The 14960-nt window shown below is 55.0% G+C and overlaps 1 protein-coding gene across 9 annotated transcripts in view; it reads right to left on the bottom strand.

The window, feature by feature from the left end:
- MGRN1 (mahogunin ring finger 1) overlaps positions 1–14960 on the bottom strand; it is a 61289-nt gene that overhangs the window by 14697 nt on the left and 31632 nt on the right. For all 9 annotated transcript variants that reach the window (XR_013384885.1, XM_077906455.1, XM_077906454.1 and 6 more), the window contains exons 5-10: positions 13714–13831; positions 5199–5265; positions 4515–4564; positions 2750–2797; positions 2075–2143; positions 628–787 (exon numbers count right to left, since the gene is read on the bottom strand). Coding sequence is in view for 8 of the 9 variants with exons in the window: in XM_077906455.1 (XP_077762581.1) it covers positions 628–787; positions 2075–2143; positions 2750–2797; positions 4515–4564; positions 5199–5265; positions 13714–13831 (512 nt within the window). In the remaining variant the exon portion in view is untranslated. The remainder of the gene's footprint in view (positions 1–627; positions 788–2074; positions 2144–2749; positions 2798–4514; positions 4565–5198; positions 5266–13713; positions 13832–14960) is intronic.

Genomic DNA, 14960 nt, shown 5'->3' with positions numbered 1-14960 from the left:
AGCCGGATGCTGGTACAGGAGCGCGGGCTGAGGCACGGGTACCCCCAGGCTGCCCCGGAGGCTGACAGGCACACCAAGGTGTGAAATGGCACAAAGACTTTCTCCAAAAAGCCGTCAGCTCCCGACAACTGAAAACCCCCGGAGTCCAGGGCGGGCTCTCCCCCTACAGCCCTGGCCCTTCACTGCTGGGACCCGCCCACTGGCTGGACGCTCATTTCGATCCAGCGGGATCTTCTGCCCTGAGAATGTCTGGATTCCTTCCACTGGAGGACGAACACCTGATTCAGAATTAACTTTGAGAAAACATCTGGAGTGCTCCTGGAAACGAACTCCTGTCGGCTGTCCACCTCACCAGGACTGTTTTTTTACATCAAAATATTGTCCACGTAACACTTAAAGGTGTGATTCACAGGCCACTTTCTGTCCCGTTCCAAGTTCACGGCAAGCACCTGCCCTGGCACCGTTCCTGCCGTTAACTCCCGAAGTCTAATGTTCGGGGACGTGAGCCGCACATGTGCCAGCACGGTTGCCAGGGGTACCGACCACCTGCACCAAGTACACGTCCCACTCGCTGTGCCCAGGGCGGGAGGCGACAGCCCGCAGCCCCCTAGCCCTGGCCCCACTCACGCAGCCGGCAGATGGGGCAGTTGCTGGCCTGGTAGCGCAGCGTGTCCGCACACGAGTTACACAGGCAGAGGTGCCGGCAGGGCAGGATCAGCGTGTCCCGCAGGTCCGACAGGCACACCACACACTCGTTGCTGTTGTCGCTATTCTCCTCGTCCGAGGGCTGCGGGGACACGGAGGGTCCGAGTGTCAGCGGGCTCCCCAGGGCCACAGGCAGAGGCCAGGGCAGGGAGGTGTTCCCATCTTCAGGGGACACGGCCCAGAGCTCAGACCCGGCTCGTGCCTGCCCCCAACACACACACCAAACCAAGAAAACCCAGGTTTCCTCCTATTCCCCAGAACCACAGAGCAGCGTGGAAAGGCCACAGTACAGGCATGTCTTACAGAGGGTGCCCACATACTGGGTTGAAACTGAAAAAAATCAGACAAGTCCACCTTGTCTAATCAAAATGAGTGTCTGGATCAAGAGACGACAACCCTGTAAAAGAGCAAACTACAGCCCCACCAGCTGTTTCTGTAAATCAAGTTTTACCGGAACCCAGCCTTGCCCCTTGGTTTCCAAACGGCAATGCTGCTTGTGTGCAATCTGTAAAATCAGGGCACTGAACAGGCATGACAGACGCCACATGGCCACTGAAGGTGACAACACATACCACCAGGCTGTTTGTGGAAGGGGGTGCTGACACATGAAGCACGCAGAGAACACTCCGAGACTAAGGGCCTGACCAAAGTGCCCTGACTTCCGGCTTTCAGCCGGTCCCAGCTGTCACAGAGGCTTGCGTTTAAGACTTCCAGAAACGTTTAAGAGATGGCAGTGTCACTCGTGCCTTTCAAATGATGACAAAGGCACAGGCCGATGCTCGCCAGACCACAGCTCCGTCAGCCACACGCTTTGGCCACAGGTGTGCAGAGGGCTCGGGGCTGGGGGCCTGGGGGGGGGGGGTGCCGCTGGCGGGGGCCACTAGAGCTCACCCCAAGGGGGTGGGAAGGGGCCCCACACACCAGGCTGTCCCTGTCCACACAATGGCTGGCAACCCAAAGATGTTAATAAGCCAGGGAATTTGTTGGAAAAAGAATAAAATGCCCCATAGGCTCTGTTAACTCTTCTATTTATTCATTCATTACTATTATTATGATCTTTAAGTAATCTCAACAGCCAACATGGGGCTCAAACTTACAATCCCAAGATCAAGGGCTGCACATTCACTGACCCAGCCACCCAGGTTGCCCTTCTCTGTGAAAGCCTTTGAAAAGTTAAAGAAACCTGGAGTCTGGGGTCCTGGGGCCCCCTGGGGAAGGCACACAGGGGACTAGCCCACGGGGCCAGGGCCAGGGCCAGGGCTGGGGGTTTCAGGCAAGCCCCTCCAGGAGCCGGCTCCCGGGCAGGTGGAAGGGAAGATGAGAGTGAGGTCCACCCACAGTCCCAGCCAAGGTCGCCACCAGCGCAAACCTTGGTCTCCTGGTTGTTCTTGTTCTCGATGCCGTAGATCTCCTGCAGCAGGTAGCTGACCCGGTCCACCTAGAGAACACAGAGGTATCCGGGCACTGGCCGGCCCCATTCGGAAGCCCCGCTGCACCCCCCTGGCCCAACACCACTTCCCAGGGGCCAGGCCTGGGTCCCAGAGCAGGTGTGGTTTGAAATTCTGCCCACCTGCACCTCAGCGAGTGGGCCCGGGGCCAGGAGGAGCATACCTGGCCCAGCCCAGCCCAGTGAGTGACACAGGCAGAAGGGCAGGGGCTGGGGGCCCAAGGTTCTGCTCACCGAGGGGCATGGAGCCAACCTCCACTCGGGCCAGGCAAGCATACCCTCTCCACCTACCCTCCCCCTCCCCAGGGAAAAGCCACTTTGAACCACCCATCACAGCTGCACGAGTGTGACCACACGTCACCGTGCTCAAAAGCAGTCTGAGCTGCATTTCCCACCTAGCCCTAAGGAGGTCGAACCCTCCTCACCGAGCTGGGCGAAACTTGGGCTACGAGTCAATACTGGGATGTGGCGGGCGCACGCATGCACAGAGGGGCAGATTCGGACTTTCCAGAGCCCAGATGACAACTCTGGACATTGAGTGTGTTTGAGGGCCTTTAATATCAAAAGAGGTCACAATGTTTCTCCTACCAGACTTACAATTTGCTTCTGCTTTAAAGGTTTCACAGAGAAGCTGCCATCGACGTGCTACCAAGGAGAAAGACACAGAGTTACAAGCTGGTACCACTTAGCAGCCCCGCCTGGCAGGCTGAAGGCCCTTCCTCAGCCATTCCACATCCACAGCGGAAGGACAGGGCCCGGCCAGGTCTCTCCAAACGTGGCCCTCTGACTGGGCCTTGAAACTACAGGGAGTACCGCCTGACCCAGGTAACCCAACTCTCCAGGCAGTTCTCAAGCTCAGTCAGGTTTATGACCACTGGGCAAGTTCTGACAGGGACCAGAGCCCCCCAACAGCAAGCAGCAGTACCTGGACGGCAAGAAGTGACACAGCCCACTTCTAACCCCAAAGGGCTTGGCTTCACTGAGAAGACTGTGCACACGCATATGTATAAGGAAAGCCCAAAGTCCTAAAAACTCTGAGAACTAAAGAAGGTAAACGGTGAATGTGCTGGGTGGCATCTGGGGAGACACACCATCCAAAGTTCGAGGTTCATGAAGGTATGAGATCCGAGACTCATGAAGCCACCAGTTAAGTCACCCCTCGGAGTCAACTGAGACCAGCACTCAGCATTTTCAGTGGGTTGGACTCCAGAGAGAAAGCAGTTTCTCACTGGGCTCTAAACTGGAAGCGCAGACAGAATTTGCCATCACCCCCCGCTCACCACAGAAGCACACAGTACAGTTACCACCTCTTCCAACAAGGCCGGGCTTCGGGAGCGCAGCTGGCGAGGGAGACACCCAACCTCTACCCTGGGCGCTCAGCGCCACCACAGCCCAGGGGCCAGGGGAGCACGGGACACATGTGCCAAAGGGGCCTTGGGCCCAGCTGTCCTCACTCCCTGGGAAGTCTGGAAAGACCCAGATCACAGGCAGGAGCTGGGCACCACCCCCACCCTCTCCAGGCTGCGTGTGCACACACCGGGCTGAGGAAACGAGGGGTCAGCAGGATGCCCACATGTGGTGCTAAGTCCAGAAGAAGCAGCCTGAGCCTGGTTTCCTCCCAGGGTCCCTGATCCTCATCCAGCCAGGCCACAGGCTGGTGCTGGAAACACTTTACAATCTGCAGAGTACAGGCCAAGGTCAAAGGGCCTTGGGGAGTGGGGCTGTCAGTCATGACATTCTCAAGCAGGGGATGCACCCCACCACCTCCAGCAAGGGGCTCGGTGAGCAAGGGATCTGTTCCCAACACAGCCAGGCACTTGCTTGCTGCATGAACACACAACTGCCTGGCCCCATGAACAGCAGTGACTGGCAAATGGGACCGTCCCCAGGCCCCACGACATCCTAACGCAGAGACAATGGTGGGGCTGACCATTCTCACTGCACCCCACGTAACATGGCCACAAGCAAGAACAGCTGGGGAAACTGGGGACTTGGGTCTGCATGGAAGAAAGGGGCAAACACCTAAGTTCAAATACACATCAGGCTGAAGGTAATGTGAATTCCTGCACGTAAACGACCTCCTAGTATGTGAGGCACCCCCAACTCAGGGACTCCAGGAGGGCCTGGAGGTCTTTTCTCTCTGCCCCTCTGGGCACACCAGATACCCTTTGAAAAGCCTTCCTCAAGGCGCAGCCCCTTGGAGCCCAGAGTAACTGGAAAGCCCGCCACGTGCCCTGAGCCCCTGGCACTAAGCCCACCTGGCCCAGCCTGGACCCCAAGTTCAGACTTCTAGTCTCAAAACACCACCCCTCTGCCCATGCTCCCTGGTCACTGGCACAGTAAGGGGCAGGACGGCACTTACCTTTTCAAAGGCGGCCAAGAGCACGTGGGCGTGGCCAGTCACTTCCACAACTACCCGGGAGAGAGAGGAGGGAGCGGTCAGAACTGGCCTCAACCCCTCTTCTGCCCCCTACTCAGCTTCTCTCTTTCTTAGCTGCTGCTTCCCAATATTCTCAGCTGGAGAGCCCAAAACCCATGGGGGGATCGTCCTCAGCTTGCCTTCCTCTGCCTGGGGGGCCTGCTGCTCCCTCTGGCCACACCTCCTCCAGAGCCACCTCAAAGTGCCCACTGCTGGCTCTGCACGGAGGGACATTCAGACACAGTTGAGAAGCAAGGACTCGGCTGGGAGGGGTCCCATGCCCTAGGCCGGGGGGTCCGCAGCCTACAGTAGCAGCAACGGAGAGACCCAGCAAGCCTGGCAGGAGAAAGGGCCTCGAGCCAGCCCATCAGCGTGGCCTGACATGCTGACAGCCACAGCTCCCGGCCCGCCCTGCTCTGTGCCCTTCTCTGCTGTCTTCCATCATCCCACGGGGGGTGGACGCCAGAACCCAGCAGCCGGCCGGCTCCGGGCTTGAACTCATGGCCCCAAATGCGCTAAGTGGGCTGAGCCAACGTCTTTCATCACTTCGGGAATAAAGTCCTCCCTGCTGAATGAGGTGAGAAGGGTCCACGACAGAAGGGAGATGGACAAGGAAAGGCCGCTCACCATCTCCTTCATCCACCACGGCCTGGATGACCACTGGAAACACACCTCGGTCCAGGTCAAAGTTCAACTGAGGAGAAAAGGAGGCGAGAACAGTCAGACTGAGCTGGAGGGAGGAGGCGCGGTGAGGATGGCATCACGGCAGAGCTCACGAAGACAGACGAAACGGTGAGGGAAGATAGCCAGCTGTACCTTTTTTTTTTCTCTTTTGGCAAAATAGGTAAAAGTGATTAAAATGGCAATTTGTGTAACTGAGCGGCATCAAGTACATCTGTAAGGCCAGGTTAACCATCACCACCATCCAGAGCCCTCTCCTCATGCCCATGGGAACCCCGACCCCATCACCCCAGCCCTCCCCACGGGGTCAGCCCCACTCTACTTTGTGTCCACAGATTCACCTGGTCTGACATTTCACAGGAGCAGGACCTCCCAGCACCTAACTTTCCTGTCTGGCTTCCTTCATCACGCACCGTGTTTCCGAGGCTGCCCTCGCTGCACCCCTCTGCTGCCTGCCCAGACCCCACTCTCCAACCTGCCTGCCAAGGGACGCCTGGGCTGCCCCGCTTCAGGCTTCCACGCACACCAATGGACGGCATCTGAGCTCCGGGCGACCCGGTGTTCGGCCTTGTGAAGAAAGGTGCCTGGCTTGTCCCCACCAAGAGCAGAAGGCAAGTGGCCACAATGTGGCGCACAGGTGAGCGCAAGAAGAAACCTGCTCGCACTTTTCCTACTCTGTGGCTCCAGGCTGCTCCCCGGCCAAAGGCCGCTCTCCTCCCCACACCTGTCTACCTGGGCACAATCTCCACATCCGCTCCCCAGCAGGGGTCACAAGCCAGGACAGGACCCACAGGGCAGAGGAGACCAGCTGAGGACACCCCAGGCAGGGCTGCAAGAGGAGGCCCAGAAACTGCCTCTGGGTCCCAGATTGTCAGTGGAGGAGGGACCGGGAGGGGCCAGGTACTGGGATGGAATCTGACTCCACCACCCAAGCCTCAGTTTCTCTGTCTGTGAGATGGGGTAAAAGTGGTGCGTTGTGCACGTGGTAGCTGAGAAGACACACAGTGAGCACCAGCCACGCAAAGCTCCACACGTTCAGGCGGCAGAGCTGAGGAGGAAGGTGGTCTGGGAGGGCCTCACAGAGACGCACAAGGCATGGATTCCCAGGAACGCAGGACTCTGCATGCAGGGAGGCGGACGACGTGTTTGGGCCCCCCAGGCCCCTGCCAGGCCTCATGCTTGCTGCAGCCTCAGGGTAGAGGGCTATACTACAGAAATCCAGACTGAAGAGGGAGGGGTCCCTCACTGCACTCCTGCCTTGTTCTGGGGTGACCCGTGGGGCGTGGGAGAAGTGACCACCTAAGACAGGAGATACGGTCATCCACAGCTACCCAGGGGACAGGGGTCCCTCTGTGAGCCTGTTTCTGCCCTCCCCACCCTAAGTCGGGGCACGGGGGGCCATCTTGCCACTACTGCCCTAAAGTTATCCTGATAATGTCAACGCTGGGGGACGTGCAGGCACTGCCCTTATGAGGGCTGTAATTCAGCCCAGAAAAGGGAGGGTTCAGGTAAGAGCCTGACAGGGAGCAGAGCTGTGTGCACAGAGCCCACCCCACGCCTGCACTTCTGGCCAGTTGCTGGACCACAATCCCCAGTGCTGCTGGGGGTTGGAGGGCACAACGGAGTGCCCTGAGAAGCCACAAGTGACTTGCTTTTTCTTCTTCCCTTGCACCCTGAGTGCAGCCTCAGCACCAGCTGCCAGTCGGTGTTTTGCTGGTGCTTGGATAATAGACACCAGTCTGAGGAGGCATGTGCGGTGGCTCCACCAGCAGGCAGTGACCCCAGCCCTCCTCTCCTGTCCCGCTGGCACACGGGGCTCACAACAGACAGAGCGTGTTCAGTGAGCACTCTGCACACCTGACCTCATGCACCTGCCGCCACCCTACAGAGAGGGACTGTTTCTACCTCCAGTGGGCAGATGGGAAACCAAGGCCCACAGAGGTGGCACAACTTGCCCAATGCTTCATGGAGAGAGAGCAACGGGCTAGGGTCACCTCCAGGCCTTGCCCGCCTATGTGCTCCCCGCTCCTGGGAAAGGCCATGCTACTGCCCCAGACACTCTTGGTGCTTCTAATCTCGAGACTGCTCTTAACAAGTCTGAGCAAAGGTGCAGATGGCTAATGTCTAGCATCCAGGAACCCTCTTCAGGTGGGCAGCACCCCAACTTTCCTTGGGGAAAAATTTGGGAGCGACCTCAGTCCTACCTGGATCCGTGTGGTCTGGCCAGAGGACAGCGTGCACCTGCCTCAACTGGGAGCCAGAGCGAGAGAGGAGAGTACGCAGCCTAGGACGGACCCAGGGGACCCAGGCCAAGACTACATCGCACCCCGAGGTCTGCAGAGCGCCAGCCTGAGGCCAGCAGAGATGGAGCGACTCTGTCCTGACGACTTGGGCCTCAGGAGGAAAGCCCAAGGCGTCCATCCGGCTTTTTCAGAATCTATGCCAATAAATTCCTGGTTTTCCTTTCTAAGTCATACTGAGGTGTGTTTTTTTCTGTCACTCAACCAAAAGTCCTGACACAGATGCCATTTGAAGGCTCTGTGGCAGCAGGCTCACTCGCGCCTCCCACTAACAGCTCAGTGACCATGTCCAGGGAGCCCAGGGCAGCGTCCTACCCTCCGTATTCCTTCAACTGACTCAGCAAAGCCTGAGAGAAGATCAGCCCTGGCTGGCCCAGTTTGAGGCCAGAAGACCATGACAGACAAGAAGGGAAATGACCCCAGCCTCCCTGGGCACCAGGGCCCAGGCTCTGCACTGCCCTGGAACATCCAGGCACGCCAAGCCTCCACCCAAGGAGCTGTCACCCCTCACCTGCCACCCCGTGACCCTGCCCGTGCATCTGCAGCTGGTGCCACAGCTGCATCCCACAGGAAGAAGCAGGGAGTGTGGGGACTCAGGGAGCAAGGAGCATCTCCCCTAAGATTCCTGCTCCCCAGAGCTCAGCACCCAGGTCACTCGTTGGAGCTAAGTACACTGGGGGAGGACAGAGACTTCCGCCCACCCTGTGTCTCTGAGGGAGACATTCCTTTTTAATGCAGGAAGAGAGGCTTTTCTTTTTTTTTCTTTTTTACAGATTTACCTGTTTGACAGAAAGAAAGAGTGACAGAAAGAAGGCGTGCACACAAGCAGGGGGAGCTGCAGCAGGAGAGGGAGCAGCAGACTGCAAGTTGAGCAGGGAACCTGATGTAGCACTCGATCCCAGGACCTGGGATCATGACCTGAGCTGAAGGCAGACATTTAACTGACTGGGCCATCCAGGAGCCTTTAGAGAGGCTTTTCTTAGGGAATAGTGGCTGCCCAGGTCAGGAGAAAGACTGGCAACAGCCACACCCAGGCTTTCCAGCTCAGACCTCGCTCTGCCCCGACATGAGCACGAGTGGGAGCCTCGTGTCACGGGACCCTCGGGCTCTCCCGCTATAAGGAGCTTCCAGATGAGGATCTTTGCAAGCCATAGGCCAGATGGACACCAGGAAATAGGGAAAGGGCAAAGGACGGAAGAGGAGGGGGATGTGGTTCTCACTAACATAAATGTAAGCCTGTGATGGGTTTGGTAGGGAAAACCAGCAAAGAAGCCACTCCAGCCACTAGGACATCTCTAAGATGTCCACAGCATGATTCAGTAAATAAGTTATGCACCTGTGGGGACAGGTGGTATATGGGAAATCTCTGCTTTCATCTTAATTGTGCTGCAAACCCGAAACTACTATTAAAAAGTCTTTAAAAAATAAAATTAAAGTGGGGGGGGGGGGCAGCCCGGGTGGCTCAGCTGTTTAGCGCCGGCCTTCGGCCCAGGACATAATCCTGGAGACCCAGGATCGAGTCCCGCATCAGGCTTCCTGCATGGAGCCTGTTTCTCCCTCTGCTTGTGTCTCTGCCTCTCTCTCTCTTTCTTTCTCTTTCTCTCTCTCTCTCGTGAATAAATAAATAAAATATTAAAAAAAAAATTAAAGTCGAGGGGTGGGTAGCTCAGTTGGTTAAGTGGCTGACGCATGGTTTCAGCTCAGGTTGTGATCTCAGGGTCCTGAGGGCTCAGCAGGGAGTCTGCTTTTCTACTTCTCCCTCCCAGTCTGCTCCTGCCCCACTCTAAAATAAATAATTTAAAAAAATAAGTTAATTAGGGCAGCCTGGGTAGCTCAGCCGTTTAAGCACCCAGGGTGTGATCCTGGAGTCCCTGGATCGAGTCCCAGGTCGGGCTCCCGGTGCATGGAGCCTGCTTCTCCCTCTGCCTGTGTCTCTGCCTCTCTCTCTCTCTCTCTCTGTCTATCATGAATAAGTAAATAAAATCTTAAAAAAACATAAGTTAATTAAATTAAAAAGCAAATCACAGCCAAAAGAAATGAAAACATACATCCACGCAAAAATTTGTAGACAAAAATTTGTACAGCGTTATTTGTAACCACCCAAAGCTGGAGACAACCTGAATGCCCATCCCACTGACAAACATACACAAAACGTGGTCCAACCACACAGTGGACTATTATGAGACACAAAATGGAACAAAGTACCAGCACCTGCTACAACACAGATGAAGATACGGTGCTCAGTGACAGAAGCCAACCACAAAAGGCCACATACTGTACAACCCTGTTGCTATGAAACATCCAGAATAGGCAAATCCAAAGTGGGCGATAAAGGAGATGAGCGGCGGCCAGGGGCTGGAGGGAGGGCTGGGGAGTGCCTGCTGATGGGCACAGCGGTTCTTCTGGGGGTGATAAAAATGCCCTGGAGTTCAGTGGTGGTGATGGCTGCACAAGTCTGAATACAGATCTTCTTCAACTTACAATAAGGTTACATCTTGAGAAACCCCTTGTAAGTTAAAAACATCAGATGTAGAAAATGCATTTAAGGCACATGCTCAGAACACTTACAGCAGCCTGCGGCTGGGCAAAATCACCTCACACAAAGCCTATTCCGTAAAAGAGCGCTGAGCAACTCATGGAATGTACTGGACACTGTACTGAGAGGGAAAAACAGAATGGCAGGAGAGACAGCCCTGGTCAGTCTGCCAGTCGCCGATGCTCATGACCATGGGGCCGACCGAGCCATGCACCGCCAGCCCAGCAGAGGAGGCAGCTTCAAAATTTGAAGTACAGTTTCTACTGAGTGCCTGTCACTTTTATACCATTGTGAAGTTGAAAAATCACATAAGTCGAACCATCTTTTTTTTTTTTTTTTTTTTTTTTTATTTATGATAGTCACACACAGAGAGAGAGAGAGGCAGAGACACAGGCAGAGGGAGAAGCAGGCTCCATGCACCGGGAGCCTGACATGGGATTCGATCCCGGGTCTCCAGGATCGCGCCCTGGGCCAAAGGCAGGCGCCAAACCGCTGCGCCACCCAGGGATCCCGCAAGTCGAACCATCTTAAGTCAGGGATCATCTATCTGGTAAATAACCCCAAACTGTGCAGTTTAAAGGGTAAATTGTAAAAATAAACAAACAAACAAACAAATAAATAAATAAATAAATAAATGAAATAAAAATAAATAAATAAAGGGTAAATTGTGCAGTATGGGAATTCTATCTTGGTGAGATGCTTAAAATAACTACAGGATAATATTTGTACAGCACGACCACATCTTTACAACAAACAAATGCATGTGGGGAAAAAGTCTGGAATATATACTCTAAATTGTCAGAAGCAGTACCTCTGGAGAAGGAGATTCAACTGGGGGGTGTTTTGCCTCACAAATTCTGTATAGTTTGCACATTTACCACAAGCAGGCATTACCACTGTGATCTTTAAATAGGCAAGTCCATCACTTCTCGGCCTTTTGGCTCAGATCAAGTGTAAATAGGCAAGTCCAGGGGAAATGGCTAAAGGGTGGCTGGACTGGGGACACCTAGTTGTGTCTGGAGACGTCCCTGGTTGTCAGGGGGAGCTCCTGACACCTGGCAGGTAGAGGCCAGGGGTCCTCGACATCCCACAGTGCATGGGACGGCCCTCACCACGGAGATGGCCCGGGCACCAAGGGTCAACAGCACTGAGCCTGAGAAGCCCTGGTTGAGGAAAAATCTGGGTTTGGTGCCTGACGTCTGTCAGGCCTCTAACACCTGCCAACGTCTGCTTTAGCACCTCTAGCAGGCAGCAACACCGTGAGAGGATGGAATGACACCTTGTTCTCCGGAAAGCTTAACTTCCGGGACCTTCTATCTATGGCAAGGCTTAGCAGTTTCCCAACTACAGTATAACTGATAAAATTTCCATTTAAAAATATATGTAACAGGGTGTCTGGCTGTCTGTATTGGTAGAGTACGTGATTCCTGATCTCAGGGTCGTGAGGTAAGCCCCGACTAGAGCTTACTTTAAAAAAAAAAAAAGAAAGAAGGAAAGAAACAAACAAATAAACAAACATACAGGTAATAGGGGTGCCTGGGTAGTGCAGTCAGGTGAGTGACCCACTCCTGATTTCGGCTCAGGTCATAATCTCAGGGTCGTGGGATGGAGCACGGAGTCAGGCTCCATGCTGAAAACTGAGCAGGGTTTCTGCTTGGGATTCTCTCTCCCTCTCCTTCTGCCCCTCTCCTACTCGCACTCTCTCTCCTTCTCTAAAAAAAAAAAAAAATTTTTTTTCTAAGATTTAAAAAATTTATTCATGAGAGACACAGAGACACAGGCAGAAGGAGAAGCAGGCTCCCTGTGCATAGCCCAGTGCAGGACTCGATCCCAGGACCCCGGGATCACGCCCAGAGCTAAAGGCAGACGCTCAACCACTGAACCATCGAGGTGTCCTAAAAGATTATTTTTAATTAAAAAAAAAAAAAAAACATGTAACAGAAGGGAAAATGGGAGTGATCTCTTAATGGTGCAGAATTTCCTGCTGTGAGTGACAAAAATGTTCTGGAACTACAGAGATAGGCTTTCAGGACAATGCTAAATGTCATAATGCTAAATTTTACGTGTATTCTATTGCATTAAAAAAAAAAAACATAAAAGACGAAGTGAGCTGATTTTGAGAACACACAAGCTGAGGTGATAATCAGAGAAGGCAAAGACGAGGAAGGAGTCTCAGGATAAGTCCACACCAGACAGGCCCGAGTGGCCACCTACCACACCCTCTGCGCCTGCCACCACTCCTGCCATGTCCACTGTGCCACACGCTGACAAGCTGGAACGTAAGCTCCTGATGCTCTAAGGGAGGACAGGGGATGCCCCATGTGGTACTTCAGACTGGCTGAGGAGCCAAGTGTGCCCCCAGGACAACTGACCTCACTGGGAGTTGGGAACCCAAACTGCAGGCCTGATTCAGCACATCTGCAAATTTGCAAAATGACAGCCAAGGGACTATACTATGAACAGAGGTCACCAAACGGAAGTGCAGCCTCGGCCCAACCCTCCCCACAAGTGACCACAGGGTGGGGGCACCCATTTGTCTGCTCAACCCCCTTCTGCCCACCCAGGCCCCTCCTTTGGAGAGCACCTTTCCCCCATTCCAGGTTGGGAGCAGGACCACATGCACATGCTGGGTATCCCAACCGGGAGCGTGTACACACAGGGATGGAACCATCTCATGGAATGGACTGGGGGCGAGGGGTCCCCAGGGACTGGCTGCTCGGCTTTTCCTGTGACTCTAACGGCCCCATCCTTCTTTCAGAAGGCTTTCTGACGTAAGTGACACAGAGGCAGCTTCTGCTGCTTGCCATCGAAGCACCCTGACAAGCAAGCACACACACGGCCAAGAGCAAACACCATGGCGTGGACTTCACCTCCCAACACAGTCCACGATCTTTCTTGTCGCATACGTGAAATACAGTATCTGTCTGCAACAACTCTTCCAAGCGCAGAAGGGGCTTTCCACGTCAGTCTGCACAGTATACACAGATGGCTTTCACCTGCTCCAAGGTTGCGTGGCATCCCGTTATAGAAATGAGCCACAGGGGGATCCCTGGGTGGCACAGCAGTTTAGCACCTGCCTTTGGCCCAGGGCGTGATCCTGGAGACCGGGGATCGAATCCCACATCGGGCTCCTGGTGCATGGAGCCTGCTTCTCCCTCTGCCTATATCTCTGCTTCTCTCTCTCTCTCTCTGTGTGACTATCATAAATAAATAAAAAATAAAAAAGATTAAAAACAAAAAAAGAAATGAGCCACAGTGCCTCACTTTATATACACATGTATGTGGTTCCCTAACACAAGGGAATAAGCAATCCCCTCATCACGACATACAGGTTGTTTCCATTTCTTTTGCTACTACAGACAAAGCTCCGATCACCATCCTTCATGTGACATAACTACCATCCCCAGCGACAGAACCACAGGCTGGAAGGGATCCTGCCCCACTGCAGTCTCATGGCCCCGCCAGGGCCCCAAGGCCGGGTACAGGAGCCTGTAACTGCTGCTACCACGGGACCCAGACCCCGCTCTCCGGTCCAGGCTCCACCGAGCCACCCCCAATGCTCGTCCAAGCAGACAGGCCACAAGTGGAAGGGAATTCGGGAAAGGGGTTCCTGGAAGAAGGTTACCTCGTCATCCTTCCACTCAGAGAAGTCAATCTTGAAGGAAGGCAGAGAGAACTGCTGGCTCACCCCTCTCTTGTAGTGGACGGTCTCGGACTGCAGGGCGGGGCTCCTGGGGCTGTACCTGGAGGGGCAGCCAGGAGAAAGGCGCTGACACTCTGCGGGAGCAAACAGCCGCCGCGCCCGGGCCTCGGGGCGACCCCAAGCACAGGGGCCTCTGATGCAGGGGCTGCCAGCACTGGTCCTTGGGGACCGAGCAGAAATTAGACATGCGGGACCCACACTTCCCATCTCTTCCTGCAAGACCCAGCCGCCCCGTGGCGGGGCAGGGCCCTGAGCCCACCCCTGGCCTCGGGGACCTCGTTCTGCTCGCCACCTGCCCGGGCGTGCCTGGTTACAAGTCCTCTAGAGCCCACCCCTGCCCCATAACGCCTTTCCAGATCTGGCTACGCCTCCCCCTCTGAACAAACACGGTGTAATAAACCTGTACGCAAAGTGCAGTGTCCCCCAAAACTCACCCTCAAGCCTGCTCCCTGCCGCCTGCTTCTCTGCACCAGCCACAACCCACGCCCGAATGCACGGGAGTCTGCTCTCCAATATTCGAGCGGCAGGCCACCCACACCTGCTCCCTCACTGCTGATGGGCAAGTCGTCCCAAATGCCACATGCAGAGGTGCATGCAGGGGCTTCACTGTGGGGCTACACTAACTGATTCCATCAGGCCCCCCACTGGTGAACACCAGTCTCTAGCATCTTGCTATTCCAAATACTGCTCCCAGGACTCTGTTCTACATACATCTTTGCCACATATACAAGCACATTCCCAAGATAAATTCCCAGAAAAGGAACAGCTGGGTCAAAGAGTGCTCACTCTTTGAGAATTTTCAATTCTGAGCAACTCTGGCTTCTCACCATTGGAGAGACCATGGACACGACCCTGACAAAGCTCCCCCCACCCACCCCACACCCACCATCCCCGGGGCTTCTCTTAGACAAAAGACTCTGGAGAGCCTGAGAGACTGGGGGGAAGGGGGTGAGGGGTGCTCTTATAGGCACAAAGAGAGAGGGCCCCTCCACCTGCCAGAGGCCAGAGGCCCTTCCTTCCCCATGAGAATCCAGGCCTCAGCCTGCAGTAAAGGCAAAGGCTAGGCCTCTGCTGCCCTGCAGACCTGGGCTTTTTCTCTGGGACCCCAGATCTGCCCCCTTTTTCGCTTGTCAGGTAGTAGGGAAGGGATCAGGGAAGGGGCAGAAGGG

This window comes from Canis aureus, chromosome 8 (genome assembly GCF_053574225.1).
Source record: "Canis aureus isolate CA01 chromosome 8, VMU_Caureus_v.1.0, whole genome shotgun sequence".
Lineage (NCBI taxonomy): Eukaryota > Metazoa > Chordata > Mammalia > Carnivora > Canidae > Canis > Canis aureus.
Note: the sequence above shows the minus strand (reverse complement) of the source record. Positions and strands in the feature narration are given on the sequence as shown.